General features: G+C 37.3%; 1 protein-coding gene and 2 long non-coding RNA genes across 3 annotated transcripts; 2 read left to right on the top strand and 1 right to left on the bottom strand.

The window, feature by feature from the left end:
* The first annotated feature begins 3,950 nt into the window (after window positions 1–3,950).
* LOC133790233 (uncharacterized) lies at window positions 3,951–6,693 on the top strand. Its single transcript, XR_009873962.1, has 3 exons — window positions 3,951–4,482; window positions 5,315–5,378; window positions 6,539–6,693. It is a non-coding gene; the product is annotated as an uncharacterized LOC133790233 (long non-coding RNA).
* Window positions 6,694–9,319: 2,626 nt separating this feature from the next.
* LOC133805873 (AT-hook motif nuclear-localized protein 23-like) lies at window positions 9,320–17,527 on the bottom strand. The gene is made up of 5 exons (XM_062244042.1): window positions 17,515–17,527; window positions 17,363–17,430; window positions 16,593–17,183; window positions 13,607–13,614; window positions 9,320–9,727 (listed from the first exon to the last, which is right to left on the bottom strand). The coding sequence occupies exons 1-5, from the start codon at window positions 17,525–17,527 to the stop codon at window positions 9,658–9,660; spliced, it is 750 nt and encodes a 249-aa protein (XP_062100026.1). The 3' UTR covers window positions 9,320–9,657.
* Window positions 10,593–12,359, top strand: LOC133790230 (uncharacterized). The gene is made up of 2 exons (XR_009873961.1): window positions 10,593–11,044; window positions 12,205–12,359. It is a non-coding gene; the product is annotated as an uncharacterized LOC133790230 (long non-coding RNA).
* Window positions 17,528–17,697: the final 170 nt, after the last annotated feature.

Below are 17,697 nucleotides of genomic sequence, written 5' to 3'. Positions count from 1 at the left end.
ATATGAGACTAGACTGTAGCTCGATGGTTATTTATCTAGACAGACAGATTTTTCTTAGCTCGATAGGCTCGATGCTGGCTCGATAGGCTTGATAAATTTAGGTTGTTGATATTTCTCGATGGAACTCGATAGTTTTTCGATAGTGCTCGATAGGGTATGTTGCAGCTCGATGATAGCTCGATAGAGATCGATAGAGCTCGATGACAACTTATTTCAGTGTTTTTTTGAAATTTTTTTTATTTTGTTTTCTTACAAATTTTTTTTCATGTGTTGTTACAGATGCCTAAGTTGCTTGTTCCATTCAGTGATCACTTTCCTGGTCGAGTGACATATCGGGGTAGTAGTACTTTAAATCACATCAAGACCAGGTTTTTGGAGCTCGGGCTGCTTGAAAGGGCTAAGGAATCCCCTTTTAAGCAATTCTTTTTGGCTTCGGAGTTTAATTTCTCCGGAGTCTTGGTGCATCAACTGTTGCTGAGGAAAATCGTCAGCAACAACGAAGATGAGGTGCATTTTTTCTTGGGGTCGAAGTCTTGTAGATTCGGCATGGGAGAGTTTGCCCTGGTGACGGGGTTGGATTTCAGTGCCTTCCCGTCACCAGAAGAGTTGGAAGGGCGTAATCTCAGCGATCGGTTGATAAAGGAGTATTTCAACGATGCTGAGAAAGTAAAGCTGTCACAGGTGGACCATGCTTTCAAGACTTGTACGGTTGTGGAAGATGTGTACAAGCTTGGTCTATGTCTGTTTGTTGAGGGGGTTCTGAATGCCATTGAGGGAAAACTGCACATTTGGCGAGATATTCTAAAAATTGTTGAGAATGTAGAGTACTTCTTCAGCTATCCATGGGGGAAGTACTCTTATAGGAGGCTATTGCATTCTTGTAAGAAGGACATGGTGAAGCAAAAGGCCAACTATGATGCCAAGAAGGATGCCAAGGTGCAGCAAGAGTCCAAATACAGTATGTATGGTTATGCCCCCGCCTTACAGTACTGGGCATATGAGGCTATCCAACAGCTTGCGGTGGAGCTTGTTGTGAGCTCGGGAAACATGTTCCCAAGGATGCTTAGCTGGTCGTATCGGAGGAACAAGGATTTCACCAAGTCCGTCATCGCACCGATATTATTGAAGAAGAATGTAAGTTATGTTGTTTTTTTTTTATCTATATGCTTATCTTTTATCATTATTTGAGTTAACCAAATATTTTATGTTGTTTGCAGTTAATTGTTCTTCCGATGTTGAAGCCTCGGCCAGCAGAAAAAGACTATTACTTGTCTTTGACTGAGGGAGATCTTCCCCTTTATCCTGGGCTTGGCCAGGATCCCTCGGAGACTGATGAGGAGGAGGATGCGACTTTTGAGAAAATGGCAGAGAAAGTTTCTCAGGCTGCCGAGGCAGCCAAGATATTTGTTGATGCTGCCCCGGGGGAGGAGGTTGCAGGTCCCACCCCTCCTATTCCCCCAGCCTCAGCCCCAGCCTCAACCTGTGCCCCAACATCAGCCCCAGCCTCAGCCCCAGCATCAACCTGTGCCCCAACATCAGCCCCAGCCTCAGTGTCAGCCCCAACACCAACCCCACCACCAGCCTCAGCCTCAGCCCCTGAGCTGGCCGACTTGATTGAGCGGTTGGACAGAGTCGAGGGTCGACAGGAGACCCTCTTGAAGAACCAGTCAGTGATCTTGGACGTACTCAGTCAGATCCTGACATTTGTTAAGGAGAAACCGAGGGGGTCCAATGAAGATTCAGAGTCAGAGTCATTGGATCTGCCGCTAGACTATGTTGATGATCCAACGACGCCCCCTACCATCATTGTGACACCAGATGCTGAGACTCCGGGAGTCGTTATTGTCAACCCTGAGGATGTTGCTGGGGTTCAGTTTCAGAGGGCTAGACGCCAAAGATGCAAGCCAGATTGGTTTGAGGACTATACGGATCCCACGAGGAAAAGACCTCGCACTGCTGCAGCTGCACCAGTAGACGAGGCTACACAAGAGGCTACACATGTGCTGGACCCTCTCAAGAAGCCAGATCCCAAACAGTATAGGACAATGTGCAAGTGGCTTCTTGGAGACATGCCCAACAAGACCCCGCGGGATGTAAAGACTGGGAGTCACGGTCCAGCATGGTTTCTGACGTTGAAGACACCCCAGTCGTGGCTCAATGATGGGGTAAGCAATTTATACCTAATTATGGACTGTTTTCAATTTTACATGTTTTATTTTTACTGACTCGATGTGAGCTCGATAGGAGTTCGATAGTAGTTCGACATGGATGTTAAAATAGGGGTTGTTCTTTACTATTTCAGAGTGGCTCGATGTGAGCTGGATGGAGCTCGATAGGTAGTTCGATAGGGATGTTAAAATAGATTGTTTTTTTTACTGTTTTAGAGTGGCTCGATGTGAGCTCGATATTAGTTCGATAGTAGTTCGATAGGGATGTTAAAAGCTCGATGTGAGTTCGATATGAGTTCGATAGTGAAAATTCCCTTAACAAAGTGGCTCGATGTGAGCTCGATGGAGCTCGATAGGGAGTTCGATAGGGATGTTAAAATAGGTTGTCTTTACTATTTCATGATGGCTCGATAGGTAGTTCGATAGGGATGTTAAAGTAGGTTATTTTTACTGTTTCAGACTGGCTCGATGTGAGCTCAATAGTAGTTCGATGGTAGTTCGATAGGGATGTTAAAGTAGTTTGTTTTTTTACTGTTTCATACTGGCTCGATGTGAGCTCGATATGAGCTCGATATGAGTTCGATGTGAGCTCGATGGAGCTCGACATCAGCATTTTATGATGGTTTTTGCTAATTTTTTTATCATACTCTCTTTTGCAGCATATTGATGCGGCAGAACACATGCTTCGTATGCGTCGCAAGTATTTTCCCAATATATATCGACAGAATGCAGTTGTGATGAACAGTTATTTCTCACAAGTGATACCTGCCCGATATGATCAGTTCAAGAAAACAGCCGACAAAACAAAGTATTATTGGGATGCTGACATTATGTCCATGTTGACCGGCATCGAGCAGCAGTTTCTGGCATCTTGGGGAGGAGTTGAGGATGTATATTGGTGCCAGAACTATGGACAACAACATTGGTTTGCCATTGAGGCTTCCATTTCTAGTTGGACTCTGACTGTTTACGATTCAGACAACTCGGTGATTAGTGACGCAAAGCTTGAGGATATTATGAGTCCATGGTGCTTTATGCTACCTTCTCTGTTAATGCAGAGTAAACTGTTTACTGATAGCTTGATGTTGAAGATTCCATCAGCAGGAAATAGGCCGCATCAGTTCACATTGCGTCGCAAACAGAAACACGAGCTCCCTCAGTCAAAGAGAAGGTAATAAACATCATCTTCATACTAATTTTGTTTCTAACCAAATTTATAGTAATGTGCACTTAATATATTTATTTTTTTTTACAGTGGGGATTGTGGTGTGTATGCTATCAAGTATATTGAGCATCTAATGGTCGGTCTTCCATTGGAAGCTATCTGCGATGAAAATATGGAGGTGTTCAGGAACAAGTGGACCACAGACTTGTGGTATCAAAATTTGTTACCTTGATGATTGTATATATACAGGGTCTTTACATGTACAGTTTGTTGTTCACATTTTTTTATAATTTTCATGGACTGTTATCGAGCTAATATCAAGCTATATCGATGTAATATCCAACATTTTCATAATACATTTATTTATTATAAATCAAAGTTTTAATACATAAAATGTACAACTTTACAAATTAAGAAATAGTAATGGAAAAATAGTGTTTAAAATATGATTTTATGTTTTTAATGAGATTAAAGAAAGAGAAACTTGAGTAGTCAAGTATTGGACCCAAATGTCATATAATTTTAATTGGAGATTTTTATAAAATTAAGAAAGTTTGGCTAAAGGGCTTATTTGAAAAGAATTTTAGTATTTTGGGTCCAAGTGTAATTTTTAAAAATAAATAAATAAATAAAATAAAATAAAAGGCTTCAGCCTTTCATTTTACCCGAGCCCCTCTCTCTCTCTCCTCAGAAACTCTCTCTCTCTCTCTCTCTCTCTCTCTCTCTCTCTGCGTGTTACTGTTGCCGACGACGCAGGAGTACTTTCCGGCCACCATTTTTAGCCACGCGCCGGACCGTTGGATTCAGAGGCCTCCGAACTATCGACCCACGCGGGAATCTAGAGCTCACTCGCCGATTAAACGCCTCAACCACTCGATTTAAGTTCGGCCACCCCGCGACTTCAAAGTTGCGATTCGGCCACCTCGGGCATCCGTTTGCCGATCCGTCACCACCATCGTGCTCCTCGTGTTGTGGGCTTCAAAACCCAATAACTTGTTCCTACATCTACCATAGTTGGGTGGTGGGCCCACCACGAGCCACCGCGATCCACCGTAGACCGACGGTCGAAACTTAGTGTTCGAGGTTCCGAAGTACGTTTTGAGTCTCAGAAAATCATCGTTTGACTTATTGTGGAACCCGATCATTTTGGTATAATTTCTTTAACCTATATATTTTGATTTAATTGTGATTGATTAAAGTAATTGTTATTATGTGTATTTATGGTATATAATTATATATTATTGATATATGGAATATTTTCTGTAATTTACTGGCTGTCTGGGATTATATATATTTTTGATACAGGTTTTGATTTTGGAATTGTCCACTTTATAGCCGTTGTGCTGTCTAATTTTCTAGAAAATATTAGATATTAAATCAAGTATAAAAATACATATTTAATTGATTTTATATTAATATGGAAATTATTATGATTAAGTAATTTTAATTATTATTGTTATTATTTTGTTAAGTAAATCAATAATACAGATTCATATATATATATGAAAAGTATGATTTATAGTAAACCTATTATCTAACCATTATTATTGTATATTAATATTTGAATATTAAAATAATATCAAATATTAGTTTCCTACAGTTTTTGATATTTGTAAGACCAGTGAAGTTTGGAGAAAGTATATTTATTATATCACTGGAATTGATATTATGACTAACTAATAATAATATAAATATTTATATTTATATTATTATCATTATATTGATTATTACAACTTTATGTTACAAATATGATTTCTTTTATAAAATGACTATTTGAATATATACATCCATATACGTATTGCTATTGAAGTATTTTGTTATTAATATCGAAATAAGTTTAATTATAGACGATAATTATTATTGTTGTTAGGATTATAATTATTATTATCATTTATATAGTTTCTGGTATGATTAATATACACTATCAATAGTGTATATTTACGGATTAGATAGAATTTAATAAATTATGTGCCTTGAATAGGATTTGTATGGATTTGATTGATTGACTCTTGGTGAGCCGTTTTAAAATAAGCTAAGGACCTAAGGTAAGTAAATCTCACCTTTTGTGCTTAAGTGTAAGATGCATGACTACATGGATTGTGTACATCTGATGAGTTAAGTATGGTATGATGATGATGCATATGATAAGTATGTGAAGAATGGTTATATGAACACCATAAGGGTGTTATGTGATATGTAATTGATGAATTTTGTGATATGTGAAAGATGTCTTACTTGGTTAAGAATGATATGAATTATGTGCAAGTATGTGTTCTTATGTTGATGGATATGTGGATTACTCTATGTTCATGATTTGTTATATGTTATGATATATGAAGCGTTTAAGTTTTTAGGCTGGAAACCTTAGACCTGAGCCATAGCTCTACGTTAAGGTATAACAACGCCACCAACCCAAAGCTTCATGTATTATGACTAAAGATGTTTTGAGTTATATGAGATGTGATACAATGCCTTGATTGAATACCATCAACATCAGTCATGAACACGAACATTGGCATTTCAGCATCAGCATGTATGCATGGCAGGTACAGTTATGTGATACATTATTATGTGATATAAGACCATGCATATGAATATGAGAAAAGTTATGAAATGTCTTGAAAAGTCTTATGTAAAGTTAAACATTTTAATGACACAAGGCTTAAGCAAAGTGATAATAAGATGTTTAAAAAGGGTGCCACTGTTTTGATGAAGCAATCAAGTAAGTTCAGTAAAGAAGACGGAAGTCTATAAGACTTATAGTGGCTGTCCACTAGTGTGGGCTAGGTCAGAGTTGACCATTCAGATATGTTTGCCATGTTTCCGTCTTTCTCCTCCATATGTGTAATAAGTATGGCAGCTATGGCAACGATGAAATGAGTGTTATGATGAGCCTAGCTGAGATGATGGCTAGCCGGAGGAGAACCCATGGGATTCTATATGATATGTGTAACAAGCCCTGCAGGCATTGGCTGAATCAAACAGTGTGCACAAGTGATATTGGGCCCATAAAAATGTGAAACTAAAAGAAAGAGCATAAAAGTAAAGTTTGAAAGTGCATGAGCAATAAATGAAATGCATAAGTATATAAGTCAGCATATTAGTATATGTGCACTACAAACTCACGACATTCATGTGTATGTGTATGCATGAGATTTGCTTACTGAGCGTTAGCTCATTATGTTATTTTCCAACATTTTTCCAGGTGTGGCTTTAGCTGTTGAGCAACTTGTGGAGCACGGACTCAGTAGCAATGCAATAATAGTTTAGAGTTTTCATATGGCTGCCTTAAATTTAAAGTATTCATACGTGTAATAATTTCTTCTAATAAGTTTATATAAAAGTTTAAATTTTTCTGTATTTCTTCGTATCATTTTATTTAATTCTTTTGGTCAAGTGCCTTACATACTCGTAAACCCTAGAATTACGAGTATGTGGCAGACGTACCCTACCTTAGGGACGTTACAAATGGTATCAGAGCTTTGAGTTTGTAGATGTCGTATACTCGTTATGTTATTAGATTTTGGGATCTGAAATGCTACTGAGTTCCGCCACAAGACAAGCCACACGTTAATGGTTAGTATAATTTATCCATATTTTAGTTAATGTATGTTAATGATGTTGTATAATTGTATTAGAAACTCATTGTGTGTTTGAGTTTCCATGATATAAGTATGAGTTTGGGTTAAATGAATATTCTCATGCACGGTAGAGAAACTGAAGTTTGTTATTTATCGGAATGCATGCCTTGATTATTGATGTGATAAATAATTGATGATTTATCGATGTCGATGTTTGGATTGTTAATTGATATTCTCAAGCTTTGAAAGTGATCTATCAGTTCAGTTAGTGTGTTAAGGGTTAATATGTCAGGTTAGTGTTTTGGAGAGCAAAGTTTTAGGTTGTTGCTGAGAGCACACACGATAAGAGACTTTAGTGAAACAGTAGTAATATATAGATAAAAAAAAAATACATAATCTATTAAGGATTGGGGTTTTGGACACGTTCTACCTCGTCAATCAACTTTTGTTGTTCAACTCTAAGGGTCTCCCCAGTAGTTTGCAGTGTCTGAAATTTTTCCTTCATATCGACTGAGTAGTTAGCAAGAAGTGTAGTTAAAGTCCCATTCTCCTTAACCAACTTCTCCTTCTCTCGAGTCAATGCCTTGTTGGCATTTCTAATGGTTATCATCTCTTGTTTTTGTGTTTCTATATACCTTTTCAAGTGGTCAACCTCTTGTTCTCTTGCAAGAACCCGTTGGCCTAGGTTTGAGACCGATGCTGCCGCCTGAGTGGTAAGAACTAAGGAATCTTTTACAGCTTGTAGGTCTGACCTATGGGATAAAATTATTTGGTCTTTAGGGGTGAGTATGCTTTGACCTATACTAATGGCCACCTTTTTATCGAGCATAGCTGAATCCTCCACTGTGACAAGGCCAGTATCAGAATAAAATTTGGGAAGCCAAACTCTGGGAAATTGAGTATTTCGTTCTGGGATGTGTACCGTAGGATACACCATTAGCTGTGGTAGGGGTGCAGAAATTTGTGGTGAAGATTCGATAGTGGGAAGATTTGGCTCAGGTAAAGCTAAAGTTAGGTCTAAGTTCAGCTGAGATGATGAGGATGCCATGGGTTGCTTAGCTTGAGTAATGGACGGAAGTAATAATGATTTGGTTTTCAAAAGCTTGAGATTGATTGTGTTTTAGTGTGTATGTGATGAATTTTATTTATAGAAAAATGTGTTGAACTGTTGGGTCATTGGATCCTTGAATTTGTTTGTTTTCAAGATAGATATCACAGATTTTATCTTGTTCAATGTGTTACGCTATCCTCTCTGATGATGAAAGTCAAACTTATTAGATGTTGTCGACATGGAAATCACTTCTATTGATTTTGCGATCCTGATTTGAACATGGAAACAATTTGTAAATTGTTGAATGAATCGAGGTGATAAATGTTATTTACTGAATTACTCTGTAGTGTGAATTACTTTCGGCGATTAAATTATAGTATATTAGCTGTTTTATCCCGAAAGTAAGATAATGTATTACTTGTGTGAAGTGATGACTGAGTATTATTGGTATAGGTGTTGAAATGAGACATGTCTAACTTATTAGACATGTGAGAATTATTCGTTTTCATAGATGAAGTGGTGGATTGGTCAGTCAAGACTTATCCCATGTTTTATTCAATGAAGGGATACTAAGCTAAGTGTGTGAATTTCCGAGTGGCCACGGTTATTTGCATTCTAGCATAGTATCAATATGCCCTTTATTATTTTATACATTTGGAAACAATTTTGATTTTTAAATGTTTTCTTAGAGAAAGAATGAGAGTCAGGCTTTTCTGAACTGGTACCTAATGAATGGCCTATCTCACTATTTCTCATTCAGGGCAAGAAGTCGGTTTTGACAACGAAAGGGTTTCACAGAGACTTGGTTTTAAAGAATAATCTTCATCGGCTATATAATTGTTTTCTAGTTATCCAAAATATTTTTTTATGCCGAAAAAATTTCTATTGAACAAACTTGTTGCTCAATTTAGCATCTATTATCAAGGTATAACCAGTCAATTGCATCTGCTTAAAAAAAAAAAAAAAAAAAATTGACTGTAAGACATGAAGATCAAGGATGTTTTCATGATGATGGTCATTTTCTCTTCTTACGTTATGTGGTTTGTGTTCAAAAGTATGGATGATGAGGATTCGTTTGTATTTTCGTATACATTCATTGTAATTTATACTATTGTTATAGCTTATTTCCTTTCTATCTATATTGTAGTCCTCATGTGAGGTGTTTACACATCCTCGCCTTTTTATATATGATAAGGATTACAAGAAGTCAGGAATAAGTTTTGTTTTCGGGGTGAAAGTAAGTGTTGTGTATAAAATCTTATGCTGTGAAATGTTGTTCTGTTTATTTGTAATGGTAGTTCTTGTCTCCGATTATCAAATTTTAGTTTGAAATTTCGAGGACGAAATTATTTTAACGGGGGAAGGATTGTAATATCCAACATTTTCATAATACATTTATTTATTATAAATCAAAGTTTTAATACATAAAATGTACAACTTTACAAATTAAGAAATAGTAATGGAAAAATAGTGTTTAAAATATGATTTTATGTTTTTAATGAGATTAAAGAAAGAGAAACTTGAGTAGTCAAGTATTGGACCCAAATGTCATATAATTTTAATTGGAGATTTTTATAAAATTAAGAAAGTTTGGCTAAAGGGCTTATTTGAAAAGAATTTTAGTATTTTGGGTCCAAGTGTAATTTTTAAAAATAAATAAATAAATAAAATAAAATAAAAGGCTTCAGCCTTTCATTTTACCCGAGCCCCTCTCTCTCTCTCCTCAGAAACTCTCTCTCTCTCTCTCTCTCTCTCTCTCTCTCTGCGTGTTACTGTTGCCGACGACGCAGGAGTACTTTCCGGCCACCATTTTTAGCCACGCGCCGGACCGTTGGATTCAGAGGCCTCCGAACTATCGACCCACGCGGGAATCTAGAGCTCACTCGCCGATTAAATGCCTCAACCACTCGATTTAAGTTCGGCCACCCCGCGACTTCAAAGTTGCGATTCGGCCACCTCGGGCATCCGTTTGCCGATCCGTCACCACCATCGTGCTCCTCGTGTTGTGGGCTTCAAAACCCAATAACTTGTTCCTACATCTACCATAGTTGGGTGGTGGGCCCACCACGAGCCACCGCGATCCACCGTAGACCGACGGTCGAAACTTAGTGTTCGAGGTTCCGAAGTACGTTTTGAGTCTCAGAAAATCATCGTTTGACTTATTGTGGAACCCGATCATTTTGGTATAATTTCTTTAACCTATATATTTTGATTTAATTGTGATTGATTAAAGTAATTGTTATTATGTGTATTTATGGTATATAATTATATATTATTGATATATGGAATATTTTCTGTAATTTACTGGCTGTCTGGGATTATATATATTTTTGATACAGGTTTTGATTTTGGAATTGTCCACTTTATAGCCGTTGTGCTGTCTAATTTTCTAGAAAATATTAAATATTAAATCAAGTATAAAAATACATATTTAATTGATTTTATATTAATATGGAAATTATTATGATTAAGTAATTTTAATTATTATTGTTATTATTTTGTTAAGTAAATCAATAATACAGATTCATATATATATATGAAAAGTATGATTTATAGTAAACCTATTATCTAACCATTATTATTGTATATTAATATTTGAATATTAAAATAATATCAAATATTAGTTTCCTACAGTTTTTGATATTTGTAAGACCAGTGAAGTTTGGAGAAAGTATATTTATTATATCACTGGAATTGATATTATGACTAACTAATAATAATATAAATATTTATATTTATATTATTATCATTATATTGATTATTACAACTTTATGTTACAAATATGATTTCTTTTATAAAATGACTATTTGAATATATACATCCATATACGTATTGCTATTGAAGTATTTTGTTATTAATATCGAAATAAGTTTAATTATAGACGATAATTATTATTGTTGTTAGGATTATAATTATTATTATCATTTATATAGTTTCTGGTATGATTAATATACACTATCAATAGTGTATATTTACGGATTAGATAGAATTTAATAAATTATGTGCCTTGAATAGGATTTGTATGGATTTGATTGATTGACTCTTGGTGAGCCGTTTTAAAATAAGCTAAGGACCTAAGGTAAGTAAATCTCACCTTTTGTGCTTAAGTGTAAGATGCATGACTACATGGATTGTGTACATCTGATGAGTTAAGTATGGTATGATGATGATGCATATGATAAGTATGTGAATAATGGTTATATGAACACCATAAGGGTGTTATGTGATATGTAATTGATGAATTTTGTGATATGTGAAAGATGTCTTACTTGGTTAAGAATGATATGAATTATGTGCAAGTATGTGTTCTTATGTTGATGGATATGTGGATTACTCTATGTTCATGATTTGTTATATGTTATGATATATGAAGCGTTTAAGTTTTTAGGCTGGAAACCTTAGACCTGAGCCATAGCTCTACGTTAAGGTATAACAACGCCACCAACCCAAAGCTTCATGTATTATGACTAAAGATGTTTTGAGTTATATGAGATGTGATACAATGCCTTGATTGAATACCATCAACATCAGTCATGAACACGAACATTGGCATTTCAGCATCAGCATGTATGCATGGCAGGTACAGTTATGTGATACATTATTATGTGATATAAGACCATGCATATGAATATGAGAAAAGTTATGAAATGTCTTGAAAAGTCTTATGTAAAGTTAAACATTTTAATGACACAAGGCTTAAGCAAAGTGATAATAAGATGTTTAAAAAGGGTGCCACTGTTTTGATGAAGCAATCAAGTAAGTTCAGTAAAGAAGACGGAAGTCTATAAGACTTATAGTGGCTGTCCACTAGTGTGGGCTAGGTCAGAGTTGACCATTCAGATATGTTTGCCATGTTTCCGTCTTTCTCCTCCATATGTGTAATAAGTATGGCAGCTATGGCAACGATGAAATGAGTGTTATGATGAGCCTAGCTGAGATGATGGCTAGCCGGAGGAGAACCCATGGGATTCTATATGATATGTGTAACAAGCCCTGCAGGCATTGGCTGAATCAAACAGTGTGCACAAGTGATATTGGGCCCATAAAAATGTGAAACTAAAAGAAAGAGCATAAAAGTAAAGTTTGAAAGTGCATGAGCAATAAATGAAATGCATAAGTATATAAGTCAGCATATTAGTATATGTGCACTACAAACTCACGACATTCATGTGTATGTGTATGCATGAGATTTGCTTACTGAGCGTTAGCTCATTATGTTATTTTCCAACATTTTTCCAGGTGTGGCTTTAGCTGTTGAGCAACTTGTGGAGCACGGACTCAGTAGCAATGCAATAATAGTTTAGAGTTTTCATATGGCTGCCTTAAATTTAAAGTATTCATACGTGTAATAATTTCTTCTAATAAGTTTATATAAAAGTTTAAATTTTTCTGTATTTCTTCGTATCATTTTATTTAATTCTTTTGGTCAAGTGCCTTACATACTCGTAAACCCTAGAATTACGAGTATGTGGCAGACGTACCCTACCTTAGGGACGTTACAATCGAACTGTTATTGAATTATCAAAATTTGTTACCTTCATAAAAAGAGTTTATTAATACAACAAGTTCAAATGGGAAAAAAGAGTTTAAAGCCTAGCTTTGCCATAAACATAACTTTTCAGAAAAATCAAATAAAAAGAGTTTATTAATACAACAAGTTCAAATGGGAAAAAAAAGTTTAAAGCCTAGCTTTGCATGTAGCCCTGTTGTGGCCAAGACCACCACACATGCTACACTTGCGATGACTGGGAATTATTTCTCCATTCGATGGAGTGCGGTTTGTCTTCCTTCTTCCCACCTTATTCTTCTTCGGTCGACCAACTGGTTGTTTTTCAACGGGAACCCCAACTTGCATTTTCTCTATGTTCTCGGGAACTTCCCAATCATCCTCATTGCCAGTTGGGTAAATTGTTTCTTTGTAAGACTCCCTCCACATCTCAGTAGTGTAATATGGTGAACACAGTGAGTAAATGTTGACATTGCGCAACATGGCCGCAGCCACACCATGAACACAAGGGTAACCCATTATTTGAAACTGACCACAAGAGCATGATTTGGTCATCAAATTCACCTCACCATCACCTTCTGGGTCTACCACATGAAATTCAAACTGTCCAAGAGGATGGACTTTCAAGTACCTTGCATCATCCGCAATGCCTGAGACATCTTTCTCATATGTTGTTGCTAATTTCGATGTGCACTTCTCTACCTCCTCACGACGCGCGGCAAACCATGACTGAATTGTGAAACGAATGAATTCCACAAAAGTAGTGACTGGGAAGGTTCTTGCGTCTCTGGTTTTGTTGTTGAAACTTTCAGCGTAGTTGCTTGTCATTACATTGTATCGATTCCCAAGAAAGTATACACGAGTCCACTTATCGAAGCCAATACCCTCGAGATATTGAGCTATGGCAGGATCCATTTGCTTTATATTATTGAAGAACCTGTGAAATTTTGACTTCCGAAATGCATATGCCGCATTATACATCTCCTTGTGACAGTGATCGGTCTTGAACTTAGCGATTACATTCATACTTATGTGATGGTAGCATGCGCTGTGGTAGGCATCAGGGAAGACCAACTCAAGAGCATGAATAATGCTAGCATGCCTGTCTGAAACAAAAGACAGATTATCAACAACTCCAATGGCTTCCTTCAATTTCATCATGAAATACTTCCAAGAAGCATGATTCTCACTGTCAACAATCGCGAATGCAATTGGATAAATGTGGTTATTCGCATCCAATGCGACAGCACACAACATGTGGCCACCGTACCTTGACTTTAAGAAAGTGACGTCCACACATATAACAGGACGACATGATGTAAATCCCCTTCTACAAACTCCGAGTGAGAAGAAACAGTAAAGAAAGCGACCGTCATCTGTGACAAAATCAGTAATTGTACCTGGATTCTTTTGCTGCAGCATGTACAGGTAAGAAGGTAACTTGGAGTACGATTCTTCAGGTGTCCCCCTAACATAACCGAGTGCCTTCTCTCTGCATCTCCATGCCTTAATATAACTCATATCGATCCCAAAATTATTCTTCATATCCTCCTTTATGCTGTTTGGTGGATAGCTAGTGCCATCAGTAGCATATTTGTTCTTGATAAGGTGCCCAATGACAGAAGGTGCTGCTTGACGGTGGTCTTTTTGTCGCAATTCTAGTGAGCAAGTATGTACACTATTATAAACAGTGATCTCAAACATCTCTGATCGCGCTACTTTTTTCCCTCTTATTCTCCAACCACAATCAGGATCCTTGCAGGTGATATACAACACATCAGTACCAGACTTCTTAACCATAAACTCAAAATTATTCTTCATTGCAAAGAGAGCCGCTTTGGTTTTCAATTCCATCTTGTTCTCAAATGTCTTCCCAAGATGTAATTCCCCCAACGCTATACCGGATGAGGGTGATTCAGAACGACTACAAGCTATGATATCTTCTTTTGTAAACATGGGAGCACTCCATTTTCTGTGATCTTCTGTTGAACATATTGAAATGTTCCCTGTATAGTTATATTCTGTTCCACCATGACGACTAGAGCTGGTGCCAGGTGTTCGGCGTCCTTGACTTGGTGGGTTCGTCCGTGCAATATGACGTATTGGTTGTTCTTGTGCTTCTTCTACTTGCAAATGTTCAGCTAATAGATCATCATCCACCGAATTGTCTCCTAATTCCTCATTGTGTTCGGCTACCGGATCGTCATTCACATAGGGGTTGTACTCATACTGGTTGTCCCTCAGGTCACCAATAGGAAATCCTAAAGTACTGGCTGCTCCCTCAGGTCCGGGAGTGGAATATGGGTCTGCAATGACAATCTTTTTAACAGGAGTGACACACAAGGCCAACCTTTCTTTAGATGTTACTCCTATGAATGCACGGACACCAAGATCACTTTCAACATGAACGGGTGTAAACGGTTGGTCGCCGCAAGTGTAAGGAACCTCCAATTTCAACTCATACATCTGTTTATCAACTTTAAGTTCCTTGTGCAATATGTCAAGAAGTTGCAAGTACGTTACAGTATCCTCCATCGGTATCACCGTGCATTGAGGGTCCTTGAAAATCCACTTATTCCCTTGTAATTCCCAAACACCATTGTAGGATACAAAAACGTAGACAATAGAGCCTGTGTTGGAAAAAAAAACATTAACATTGTCAGGAAAACTGTCATTTTTCCAGAAATGCAATAAAAAATAACATTATCGAGCTTTATCGAGCTATTATCGAGTTGGAATCGAGCTACCATTTCTCAAAACAGAACACAAACCTAACCAAACCCTCCATCGAGCTATTATCGAGTTATCATCGAGCTACCATTTCTCAAAACAGAACATAAACCTAACCAAACCCTCCATCGAACCCATATCGAGCTATTATCGAGTTAGCATCGAGCTATCATTTCTCAAAACCGACCATAAAACACAACCAAACCCTCAATCGAACCCTATCGAGCTCATATCGAGCTACTATCGAGCTCACATATTATAGATCCATTCGACCCCTTATCGAACCCTTATCGAGTTTCCATCGAGCACTAAACCGAACCTATCGAGCTATTATCGAGCTAACATCGAGCTACATCGAGCTCTTACAAAGACCTTCTTCTACATACCATCGAACCGTTATCGAACCGTTATCGAGCTTCTATCGAGCAAAAAAATTGCAGAAAACCCAGAAAAACACAGATCGCGGAATCTCTCAAAAAATCCCGAAAAATACACCAATATAGGCTCAGATCTGTTCAAAATAGCCAAAAAAAATGTAAACAAATAATACCCAACACAAAATGTAAAATCTCATTACCCATGGTTTTTCTCCTCCAAAAACTCTCAAAATAGATGTTGCCTTTGATATTAACGAATTCACAGAAACAATGGAGATAACTAACAATGATTTTGACAAGAAAATTATACAAAACTGTAGGTTTTATGGAGATTTCGTGAGAATTAGAGAGAGAGGGGGAGGAGAGTGGAAGAGAAGGTTTTGTGAATTTTTGATATAATGGGAGGGGTATTTTGGGTATGGGAGGAAAGTTTAGCATTAATTTGAAAATATTATTAATGTTGGGATTTTTTGGTAATATTAGGTATTATTAGAGATAAAAAGTGAAATTTCCCTTAGTAATTCACTTTATACATATAGCCTTACCATTTTAAAAATATCAGTATTTGGTCAATATACATTAAATTATATATTTGAAGAATGACAAATGTCAGTTTCCAAAATTCCGATTGATACAGCGTGACTAATTAAAATGTTTTTTTTTTTGGGACAAAACTAATGAAAATGTATTTTGTATACGGGAAATTCTTTAGTCCCTCACGGGACTTAGTCCAACAAGTGGGACCCAAAACTTTTTGTCAAGTGTCATGCTATAAACAATTTTGATGTTTTTCTTTTTTAAACTTTATACCTGTTGAATCGGTTATGTAAACCAGATGTGAAAAGTAAGAGGTATAACTGTAAATGTCAGTCCCAAAAAATAATGACTTGGGGTTGTATGGTCATTTTAGTATGAAGTTGAAACTTATTTACAATATTAGCTACGTAAAATTTTATCTGCAGCTATGTAATTAAAATGATATATTACATAACATGAAATGAGTAAAATGTAACAAAAAATGAGTCATATGCCACGTTCGTAAAAGAGGAAGCTATCACAATGGCTGGACCGGCTGCAATTAGGGCTCCAACAACATTCCCACCAACCACCTGACCTTGTCCACCGGCCAAAAATACAGTGAGGCTGGTGGCGGCCGGTGGCGCAGGCGAGGGCAAGAACGATCCTGAAAGGGAAATTATCTCGAACCTTCCGTGGAGGGTCACCACGACTCCGGCTGCGGCGAGCTGCCGAAACGTGATGTTGGTGACGGTGCCGCTTCCGCTGAGGACACAAATCCCACGCTGCCGCTTCCGGGCATAGGTGGCGACAAAGTCAAAGACGTTGCAGCAGCTTCCGACCTCCAAGATGTGGGCCCAGAGAGTGTTTGCGCTCTCTCGTGTGATGATCATCGATGACTTTGGCTTGTTCATCGAGCTAGGTGGTCGGCCTCTGGGGCAGCGTGAGGCCATATCACCGGAGTTTTGATGATGACCCGAGATGAGATCAAAGCCCCCACCTGAGTGGGGTTCAAAGTTGTTATTGTCGTCCTCATCGTCGTCCTCATCGACGTTGAGTGACTGTTGCGGTTGACATGAAATGGAAAACTAATACAAGGATATCAATTTTGAAAACACAATTCGAAAAAAGGGAAAAATAAAATAAAATCACGTATCTTAACCATCATTTTCTAACAAATGGCTTCATGATAAAGCTATGTAATAAATCAGTTATTATTTATATATATATAGGGACCATACAAGCTACAAGTTTGAGGATCCTTTACGTCTGAGTCTATGTCAACAATGCCTGGTTCTTTTGAAGCAGTTGTTTTCTCCAAACCCTCATCTTCTTCTGCACATTACAAGAAAAACTGTTGAGGAACAGTCTATTGATAGTTTTAAAAGGCTAAACCACTCCAAGGTAAATGGTTGAAACCAGATCTAGACATATTTGACAAGCCAACACATGCATTATGTATATAGAAACAGAACAATGATCTTTTCTTTGGGAGCATCGAAGACCATCACATTTTGTGAGAGCTTGCATGGGAAACGTCTTATTTTGAACACCGTATTGTCCGAAGTTCGGTACTTGCTCATTTTCTCTAACTTTTCTGGC

The sequence above is a fragment of the Humulus lupulus genome, chromosome 1 (assembly GCF_963169125.1).
Source record: "Humulus lupulus chromosome 1, drHumLupu1.1, whole genome shotgun sequence".
Taxonomy (NCBI): Eukaryota; Viridiplantae; Streptophyta; class Magnoliopsida; order Rosales; family Cannabaceae; genus Humulus; species Humulus lupulus.
This window is presented reverse-complemented; position numbering and strand designations above follow the sequence as displayed.

Bases quoted from the DNA above. Each gene is read 5' to 3' on its own strand.
- LOC133805873 (XM_062244042.1), bottom strand. The intron at 17,184-17,362 runs GTAAAGGATCCT...TCCTTGTATTAG, and splicing joins TTGTTGACATAGACTCAGAC to TTTTCCATTTCATGTCAACC.